This window comes from Amyelois transitella, chromosome 15 (assembly GCF_032362555.1).
Source record: "Amyelois transitella isolate CPQ chromosome 15, ilAmyTran1.1, whole genome shotgun sequence".
Classification (NCBI taxonomy): domain Eukaryota; kingdom Metazoa; phylum Arthropoda; class Insecta; order Lepidoptera; family Pyralidae; genus Amyelois; species Amyelois transitella.
The window spans coordinates 5,586,180-5,597,470 of NC_083518.1; the positions used below are offsets into that span (position 1 = coordinate 5,586,180).

Genomic DNA, 11,291 nt, shown 5'->3' on the forward strand with positions numbered 1-11,291 from the left:
CCGCTGCATTTTTCATTTAATTTCGCCGCAATGACGTCATAAATTACAAACGACGTTATCTTTTACCAACTTTTTAAATTAGATCTCTGTTTTTGAAATCGACTTTTTAATGTACAAAAGTAGTAGATATGTAAATGTACTGATCAGTTTCGTATAAATACTTAACTAACTAACCTAACTTTAGGCTCCTGGTCATAGTCTTGGGTTACTCTGTACAGAAACGGAGCATCAAAAAATGATGAGCTTATAATACTTCATCATCATCACTTTTCAGTACCATTCCAAAATATATTATCTACTAGATAGAACTAGATGAAGAAGCCTCATGAAAAAATATCGAGTGGTCCTGTCTACTTTTGTTTTATATTGTTCCCGTTAATTTGTGTTTATATCCTTCAATTATAACCAAAGGTCACCAAACCTTTTAAAAATATTAAAGCCTTACACAGGAATAAAATAAGAAAATAACTCATCAAATATTAGAAATTACGATATGAGTTATTCGCATAAATTTCATTTAGGTACTGTAGCCAAGGGGGGCGAGAGCCCTCCCAATTTATTTTTTCTATTGCTTTGGTCACCCTCCTTTAGATGAAATTACCACTGATAGAAACTTGTTTCCTTTATCTCCGAGTAATTCAGTAAATAAGATAGTGTTTTATTTATGTTTGTATTCCTATTGCTTTTTTTAAAAAAATATTGATGTTTCGTATAGGAAATATTGACTGATTTAGTAATGTAGGTACTGAAAGCAGATAAACCTAACCAAACAAATCGCATTGTGTTATCCGTGTTTATTCGAAGGCTTGTTTGGCGCAATTTATTAAATCTTCTTTCTCGAGTCTGCTGAAATGAGTTCTTCTTCAGAAATAAGAAGACTATGTGTACAGAAGGTACAACGCTCCCTGTTGTATATCATTTCTGTGTTTTCTGGTGAAAGTGAATTGGTGAGTAAAATAAATAAATAGTGTTCCATATTGTTAAGAAAACGATATATTTTTAAGCATATTAGTATGTACAACATAATATGTTTTACATTTTAGGAATTTTTAGGTTTATGAGACATATCGATAGAGTCGCAGCAATCCGGATAAGGCAGTGCTATGTTTCCTTTCAGCAGAACCTCACCTTCCGGCACGTATATGGCACCGCAACTGAAAAAATAAAATAATAAATTTAAGGTCTTAAGCACACCAAAATTGGAGCAAAAGCAGCGTCAAAGCAGGCACATAAAATTTAAAACTTTGAAGAGTTTCTTGTTTTACCACTTGGTGCTCGCCGTGACCTTTTTTTGTGTGCTCGCCTTTACATGTACAGATTTTTTATCAGAAAAAGAAAAAGGGAGAAAAGGAATCATCCTACAGGAAAACCATGGGTCATAGTTTTGTGACTCATAGGCAGGCTCAAAGGTTCCTTTCCAGAGAAGTGAGAACGAAACCAGGAAGATGATGATACACTGATGAATGTGAGTAGTATAATTTAATAAGTATGTAGGTAACATACATATATAAAATAAACAAAAAGCTAACATATGTTGGAAACATATGCGCCGTTATCATGTGCGTGTAATAACATATGGTCAATATGTTTGCCTAATGATGTAATGTTACAGAAATTAACAAAATGAAAACTTACGTGCTAATGATAATGTCTCCGTTTTCTTTGCACAAATATCTAGAACACTTGTCTGGAGGTGAGTATGGTATGTTAAAGGCGAGTACTTTATTCAAGTCTGGATCATAGCATCCTTCTTGGTCGGCTGAAAAGTTTAAATTGATTGTTAGCATTATACGAAGTTTCTTTGGTAAATGAAGTATTTAAAATTAAGATAAATATCTTAATTTAATATATTTTATTTTTGATTATAAGCTTGCTACCTTACGAAAAGATCAATGCATTGCTTATAAACTTAGGATTATTCTTAGGGCGATAAGCATCCTGTAACTATCCGAATGCCAAGTTATCCAGCTAACCGGGACTTTTTAAGTCTTTTCAGGACTGGTAGCTCTATCTTCCCTTATTGGATAAAGGTGTGATATGTATGTATCCCAAATTATAAAAAGTAAAGACTGTTCGGGTATGGTTATCTAAACATTCTGTACTTACCAAATTCGGCCGGTTTAGGAACAGGTTTTCTTATAGCTTGTGCTCCATAAGTATCCTTTACCAGTACAAATAAAACTAGTAGAAACAAAGTCGCTACAAATCTTATTGAGAACATTTTTAAGTGACGAATCAAGCAGAATTCTCATACACGTGCCAGTGTCCAGAACACACGTATTGCACTGATATGCAAACTAGAATCAACATATTTTATAAGTTCGGTTTTCCTGTTCTCGAGTATTTGCCGTATGGTAAACACAGACACAACTCTAAAAAATAAAGTGTGTACGGAACTGAGACTTCAAATTCTTTAATTTGGATTCGTAAGACTAAAAAATATAGAAGGTACTGGTGAGTGGTGACAATGACGCGTTCATCGCAAATGATGGTTCCAAATGGATTCAAGGTTATGATCTTGTATTTCATTTCTGTAGTTTAATTACCAGCTGGAAATTTTGAATCTTAATAACTCTTACTGTAAGTATATACTTTTCTTACTTCACAAACTACTAGAAAATCTCATTTTCCTTTTCTCTTAGGAAGGTAGGTATATGTTAAAGTATAGTATAAACTGTTTATTCTGGTAAAATATTATCTAGATAAAAGGTTAAGTCTAGCTATAATTAAAATATTTATACAATACAATACAAATTATCTTTATTGCCCATAAAAAATACATATGTAGTAGAAACATATGTACATTATGAATATGTTAATTTTTTAATAAAATGAAAAATAAAATAGGTATATACTAGAAACATACATTATGAATATGCTGTTAATAATCTGCCGGATCGCGATATTTGCTCATGTATAAAAAATACTGCAAACAATTTAAAACATGAAACGAATCCATTTGTCAAATAAACCAGTTGTAACCGTGTACATAAAATAAATCCGATCCCCGATAATAACTCAATAAAACGGCCCAATCGGAGCTTGCTGTGGGCCGTTTGTCATTCGGCTCTTCCTATAAAGAAATAAAATGGTGGTTTGAAGTCAGATCAATTTTTTCCCAAAAACGCGTTATATTTTTTCGTTATTCTGTAAAAGAACAGAATAACGAAAAAATATAACGCGTTTTTTTACATAAAATACCTCTTTTTAAAGAAAAAGAACTTTGGCAAATAATTATCTTGTTTATCTATAAATTAATATGTATTAAAGATCTTAGATAAGATCATTTCTTTTCCTCTTTCTTTCCCATTCATAAGTAACTCACAATTAATAGTCTATCAATTATTTTGTAAGTCCTCCACGTTACGAATGTTGTGGTCACCCATAATATAAGTACTTATTCTAGTTTCTAACCTCACTCTATACATGTTTTATATGTATGCTGTTGGTGATACTATTTAAAAAAAAAATAGCTTACCCCAAGGATTTAAAAGCATTCCTGCAGCTCTACATCCGTCTGGTGTTTTTATTTATCTATTCCCAGATGCGCTAACATATTCTCTTTTAGTTTCTCATCACAGTTCTCTTCCTGTTACTAAAACAACTTTTTAAATCTTATAAGCTTCGCGAAGTAAATTGAATTTGAAGAAGCCTTAAGTTTGAGTTCCAACAATATTGAACCTCTAACTAGTTTAACTTAGGGTTAGGAAGTCTTTTGATTTCGTCTGAGCTAATTTTAATGCTGTTTACAACACAAATATAAATAAAATCAATGCTTTCCGGGGCTTTCCTTCCGTGAGAATTACAAGATAAAAAGTATTTTCTATGTTATTTCAGGTTACATTCTAGCCGTGTACTAAATTTCATTAAAATCCATCCAGTAGAAAATCTACTGGAAAGAGTAAAAATTAAACACATACCACAAACATTCGTATTTTTTTATTAGTAAAATAAATATCACAAAATTTGAAATATACCTACGGTTTTTTGACAAATATATTATCCCTGATAAAACGGTAAAAGTGATTTTAAAAAAGAGCAAAGTTCTAGACCACGCCTAGAAAATTTAGAAAATCATCTTCAGCCTAGTTCTGTCACCAATTTTAATATAATCTACGAGGGAAGAATACCAGATGGTGCAATCTCTTTTTTCTAGCCTATCACGAAACTGTAGTAGTCTGAATATTGAAAAGGAACACGACCTCACATTGCACTGTTCAAACAATTGGATTGCAATGCAAACGAGATTTTCTGCGCGTAATATTCATCTTCTGGGAACTGGGTGATCCGAGTGTCGAAATTTTTAACAGTGAATTCATGAGTCAGTAGAAAATTAAAGCCAGGATTTCTTCCGATACTCTTTAATAATTATATTCGAATTGTTACTTTGTAAAAAGCCGCATACAAAAATCTATCAAACCAATTTACATAAGTAGTTAGTTTATCGAAGTCAAAAGTATCCGAAACCGCCGAGCTTGCATGAAGAGAGTTATGAATGTGGATGAAGCGAAGGAAATATGCAGAGATCGTAGCAAGTAAAAAAGAGGTAGTCTCTGCCTACCCCTCCGGGAAAAAGGCGTGATTTTATGTATGTATGTTTATAGAAGAAACACATACGTATTTATCCCTTACTGGGATATATACGTATGTGTGTTTTTAGACTAAGTCGTTCGTGTAAAAATAACTCGAAGGCCATGATTAGCTTAATAAGATTTTGCTTAAAGGCATAGTTAAAATAACCTATCAAGCTAACCTTTTAAATATAACTTTTATAAATTAACTCCAACCAAAATATCATTATTGGAATAATATAATGACTTAATTTTCTTGAATGTTTTTATTAACTATAGCACCAGTTTTAATTTTCATTGAATGCAATTTATTTTTCGTTATAAAATTATTATTTATCTCAGAAGGCAGGCACAGGTTCTCAAGTATTTTCTAAATCTTAAATATTCTCATTAAAATTTTCTTAGATGTAATATTACTTTTGAGTCATTATTAAAAAAAAATATTAATAAATTTACAGTGTACCTTAAGTGCAAAAACTCTGCTATAACTTTTAAATTGTTTTTGTTGCTAAAAAGGTTTTAAAAAAACTTTATAAAAATGATTTATGAAGCTGAAATTTTATTGAAACATGTCTAGCAATAGAAAAATAGTTAGTTGCCTTATATATTTTTGTCACCATATTAGATCCTAGTTAGTCATAAAACAAAAATTAAAACAAGTGCTATATTTTTCCATGACTGAACTGCCATTGGTTTCCAGTTTGAGAAGCATTGGTGTTGGCAACTATAGCGCTGGTTTAATTTCAGCAAAACGTAGAGTATCTTGGGGCGTCACGTTTTTAACGGCCATTAAGCCCCCTAGTAATTATAGGTAACCCGGCTATACTGGGGTAGACGTTGTTTAAAATGCAATATCAAGTATTATGTAAACAAAGTAATTACAAAAGTCTATGATATGTATCTCTGTTTGATCTTTTATCCGATACCTACGACTTTGAGCTTACGTATTTAATCAAGCAGATTGAAACCAGACAAAAAAAAACTGACTGGCAGAGAGCGGTGTATGGAATTGAATAATAAACAATTTCGCTTTATGATTTATTTCATAGCTAACATAATTCGAGCAGGAGTTATTTAAAATTTTGGTATATTAACTTTTATGTCAGGTCGTGATAAAAAATGCACGACGCAATATAAAATTGTTGTTAAAGTTATTGAAATATATATTTACTCGACACCAGTTAATATGAAGCGTAAGCCTTAATAGGAGTGGCGTCGGATGGTATGAATGTCTTACCGAGGCCACAAAATAAGGAGAGTACAGATAAGTGGCAAGAAAAGAAGTGGCTTAGCCATTTATCAATACTTAAAACTTTCTTACAAAAAAAAGTAGTAAAAATTCACCAAATATTGTTGAATAGCGAATTCCATTGTCTGAGAATAAGCTAATTGGTTGGCAAAACATCTGATTAATTTACGTTCGTCTCTTGTCAAATATTTGCATAGTGTTGCTTATATTTCTGTACCATCGGTAATATACCGAAGTCATCCCCCTTAATATAAGGCGCCACGTGCGCTCAAATTTCTTCATCAAGCAATTGGGTTGCCAGCATTATCTAAAGATGCTTTTTAATTGCTTTGCGTCCTGCTTCTGGTAGTGTTGATTATATTAGTGGCTTTGGGGTTGGTTTGTAATAGTAGTTTAATAGTACAATTAATATTTAGTTGACTGAAGACAGCTGGCGCACTAAAGCCTAATATTATCTGAAATTCTCTTTTATATACGATAGTGTTAGAGCAAGCTTTGCTAAGTATGAAAATGTTCAATCCCACCGAATGTGTAAAGAGCTGGAATTGAATGCATAATTTAATAGAAACAATTAACTTCACAAAATGCTTACAGTTCCAAACATCTAGTTGGTTTTCAGTAGAATTGCAATTGAATCTGGTTTTTATCTTTTTATCACATTTCTAAGAATTGTGTTTCAAGCAAATTATAAAACGCATAAACCTTCGTTTAAAACGTTTTGACTAATGGATAAAATTTAGCAGATAGGCAGGTTTTGTAAGCCTAAGTATGTCATTTAGTTAGTTTTTTTTTTGTTTCCGAATTTAAAGAAAGCAAGCCTGTTCCAAAGTGCTCGAAAAATCAAACCATTTTATTTACTACCCCAACGACACTTTGCTGAGTGACTTCCTGAAAAAACTCAGTCAAAACCTGGAGCGAGTTGGGAATGCAACTGGGAACTCACGTATTAAAATTAAAATCAAAAATAAAAAAGTAATGTACTGCATATTGTGCCAAACACATACAGAAAAAAATCTCCGGTAACTAACAAACTGAGGCTCATTAAACTAGTGTTCCACAGAAGCGGAGTGTGTGAACACATTAAATATGGTCCTTATCGTAAAATATGGAGGAAATCAATAAATTTATTGAACTCTTGTTGTTCATTTCATACAGTACCTTTGTACTGTTTGAAATGAACAACACTGCTTTTCTTTGGGAAAAACGTTATTATTTAACTTTTTAAATAATAACGTTTTTCCCAAAGAAAAGCGTTAGTTGACTTCGGATAATTAAATGTATTCGTAAAAAATTCCAGAAGGCCAGCGGTATAGCCGTGACCATGACATCGCAACAGGCAGGCAGACATGCGAGCAGCATTTATAATAATAGTACTTATAGAAGTAAAGATTTACTCGAAAATCTTCTTAATTATTCGTAAGCACATGAAGCCACAGTCGTGCCTAAAATCAATAAAACACTGAAATCCTAGTGTTAAACCACTTTAATTTAATAACGAAATCAACGCTATTTCAGTATTAGCAATTTCAATTATTTCATATAATAATTAATTGTTGTAAACGATTATTATTAAAACTATAACATACATACATACATATGGTCACGTCCATATCCCTTGCGGGGTAGACAGAGCCAACAGTCTTGAAAAGACCGAATGGCCACGTTCAGCTATTTGGCTTAACGATAGAAATGAGATTCAACTAGTGACAGGTTGCTAGCCTATCGCCTAAAAAAGAATCTCAAGTTTGTAAGCCTATCCCTTAGTCGCCTTTTACGACATCCATTGGAAAGGGATGGAGTGGTCCTATTCTTTTTTGTATTGTTGCCGGGAACCACACGGCACTTAAAACTATAATATTAAACTAATCAACATGTTTCTCATATATTTTTTATTGAATCAGTTATTCTTTTACAAAACGAATAGGTACTGCTATTTAAATACGTAACATTTTTACTCTGGTTGAAATCACATCAGTCTGGTAGTCGTTTCAGTAACACGGTGCAAGCAAAACTAAGAAAATTTAGGTTTGCACGACCCGAACATAAATTGTAATAGCTTGTTTCATTAGCGGCAATACTGTGGTATTAATGGAAAGTTGTATTATAAATGTGTATTTAATAACAGATATAGATGACCTCCTAGCTACCCCCTTCATTAAAGTTGTGGACACTGTCCTGGTGATTTTTGGTGCAATAATAATTTATTGATGATTTTTATTTTCTTATTCCTATTACCTACTGTAGTTTTATAAGTTACTATTATACTACTACAATAGTCCTATAAATAATTATGTGGTGCTCCAACGCAATGATATTTAATCAAATATTGGCATATTTGATTAAATATCATTGCGTAAGTAAATAAGGTTTCATGGTGGCCCATGAAACCTTATTTCTTACCAGGTCGCCAAAGCGGCGCCTTCTCTTAAGAGGCATCCAGACAATAGGTATCACAATGACAATTGGTATATACGCGTAAGTATTAAATCTAGTACTTAGGTAAATAAAAATCTTTATGATTTGGTGTCTGATCTATTTTTGACCAATGAAACTGCAACCTCGTTCTATGAGTTTCTTAGTTTTTTTAACGCCAAACACTAGTTAGAATCGCGCTGAACACAGCGGCGGTTTCTAGGGCCTGTGTTGCCAGTACTAAATAAACTAAGTAAGCCAGTAAATCCCGAAGGATTGATGTGGTTCCGAGGATCAGACTTCAGTTCGCTTATTACATAAGTCTCGCTGTACTGCATTGTTGAACCTTGCTCCTGAAGTATCATGTTGTAATGTAAATATATCTGTGATGTCAGCCTTACACGGCTGCCATTGTTAAACAACGACGATCGCCACCGCGGCGCCTTCTCTTAATGTGAAGCGTCGATTACTCAGTCCTACGCGTAGGCATTAAGGCTCGCAAATAAAATCTTAGAAATGATTGATGTCTGACCTCTCATTGACCTATAAACTGCAGTCCTCTATGACAGTTAATCAAAAATGCCGTGATGAATCCTCTTTCCTTGCATGAGGCCGCCACCGCGGCGCCTCCCCTTAACGAGAGGCGCCCGTGCCCCGCCGTGTCCTATTTAATAACTTGTTTACCCTTAAAGCATTTCGTTACACCGAGGAGCATCCTTTTTTCTGCTGAATCTTCTTTGTCGTTTCCTTTTCGCACTATTTAAAAATCGAAAATTGAAAGATTAAAAATCTGTTTTGTCCTGGTTGCGACCGTCCGTACCAAGATCTCCAGCTCTGCATGCTTTATAACAATCGAAACATCTGCTACGTCCTTGCAGTCATCCACAGAATAAGATGAGACTAATATTATTTCGATTAATGTGCAGTCATCTAACCATCTTGTTGCGGTTTCTACCGTACGTTCTTAAATAAAAATATAATTTTAATATACCTATATTTTCAGTTTATTCTGTTTATGACGTAAATATAACTAACTACTCCTGTTTCTATTTGAATTTCAGCCATATAGCTGAACGTCTTTCACTCTTTTTGAGACTGCAGGCTTTGTCTACTCCATAAGGATAGGAATAGAACCGTAATTGTATATATGTATGTACCTCCTGTGTGATAGGCGGTGGCATTTACAGCTTCTGTGTCACTGCACTAAATAATTACGATCAAAATAATTTATAGACATCGAGCCTGTCGTCATGTAATTACACCCTATTTCATGGCTGTTGGCTGTTCTGAGGAATTTAAGGCAATATATCATTTCCTCGCTGAAGGCATCCTGTTTTGAACCGTAAACTTGTTGCTTATACATATGTAAAGTAACTATTTAAGTAAAATCATCATCTAAATATACTGGTAATATAAGTATCGAAGAGTCGCGGCATAGAATTTGGAACGAAAGAATGGCTCTTGTTAAATAATGAGACACAAATACCTAAAAAATATTGCAGCTCATAATGATACTCGTAACACCTGTACAATGATGATTCACAGTAACTTTTCAAGTTGGTTTTGGAAAGACAAACATAAATGAACAATACAACACACTGAAACTGCGGAAATATGTCGATGTTTTGTGAAAATGTTTGGCAAAATTAAGAACCAACACAAGAAATGAATTTGGTACATATACATATACATATGGTCACGTCTATATATTTTATACCTTGTAAGGTAGACTCAGAGAAACCCAGACAGACCCAACAGTCTTGAAAAGACAGATAGGCCACGTTTAGGCCGAATTTGGTACCCACTAACTATGTTACTGATTTTGAAAAATTCATGAAAGTGTAGCTGCTGTGACATAAATTGATCCGGAACAGAAAATAAACGAGTATTTTTAAATGTCAGTATTCCAAGCCAACTTTAGAACTGCTACCGCAATAAACGGCTTCCAACCTGTACACTTCACATTCTTTAAAACAATTTATAATTCAGGGGCGAACGTGCTACCAGCCATTGCAGGTACGACCCAAATAAAGATATGATATCCAATACCATCCGCCTAAGAGCTGTTTAAATATGTAGCCGGGTTGTTCGAGTATGGCCGTAAAACGAACACTGATATCCAGGGTTTATGTGGGGACGGGCGAGGTAAGGTTTTTCATGTACTTCTATGTTTTAAAGTATTTTGAGCGCGTTTTTTGAGCGAGATAGTACGCTTGTTTGTAAGTTCAATTAATATTATCAAACTTAGTAATAACTTAGTAAAGACTGATAGGCCACGTTCAGCTTCTTGTCTTGATGATAGAATTGAGATTCAAATAGTGACAGGTTGCTAGCCCATCTCCTAAAAAAAGAATCCCAAGTTTATAAGTCTATCCCTTATTCGCCTTTTACGACATCCATGGGAACGAGATGGAGTGGTCCTATTTTTTCTATATTGGTGCCGGGAACCACACGGCACTATTGACAGTACTTATTGAAATATACAACACCCAAAATACAAATGATGACAGGCTGTTGATGATCTCGGTCTAGATGAAATCGTTCTTTCGAAATCGAAGGACGTAGCAGTATTCAATATTATTTTTACAATAACGCTAGTATTATAGTATGTTTCGTAAGTATAGGTATGTTAGCACAACTGCTGTTTTTCTACGAAAAACAATTTCACAATTAAATTTTTTTCCTGTTTATTTTACATGCTTTTCATATAAAAAACTGCTTTTAAAATAAATCCCGCTTCGCGTCGACATTGCGATGGGATTTATGTAAAAAGTTTTACCTTCAGAAAGACACGTTTAGTCAATAAGGGATTTTTTCCCCAATTGCTTGCTTACTTCAAATATCTAACGCAAACAGAGGGGCGACTGTTGATATTTTCGCAAATTCCTCGTGCTGTGTAACTTTACATTACGTGTGAGTATTAAGCGGACCTCGCGAATATATTTGTCCGTTTAAGAGGAAGCACTAGGATATATAAAACAGAAAGACTAGAACAAATGAGTGGACAAGTGAAGAAAACCTGTAATTTTTCTTCCGTTTTGTTAATTTTGCAAATTACT

At 33.7% G+C, this 11,291-nt stretch overlaps 1 protein-coding gene across 1 annotated transcript; it reads right to left on the reverse strand.

Moving 5' to 3' along the window:
- Window positions 1–975: 975 nt before the first annotated feature.
- Window positions 976–2,299, reverse strand: LOC106138361 (uncharacterized). Its single transcript, XM_013339490.2, has 3 exons — window positions 2,107–2,299; window positions 1,636–1,759; window positions 976–1,154 (listed from the first exon to the last, which is right to left on the reverse strand). The coding sequence occupies exons 1-3, from the start codon at window positions 2,219–2,221 to the stop codon at window positions 1,040–1,042; spliced, it is 354 nt and encodes a 117-aa protein (XP_013194944.2). The 5' UTR covers window positions 2,222–2,299; the 3' UTR covers window positions 976–1,039.
- Window positions 2,300–11,291: the final 8,992 nt, after the last annotated feature.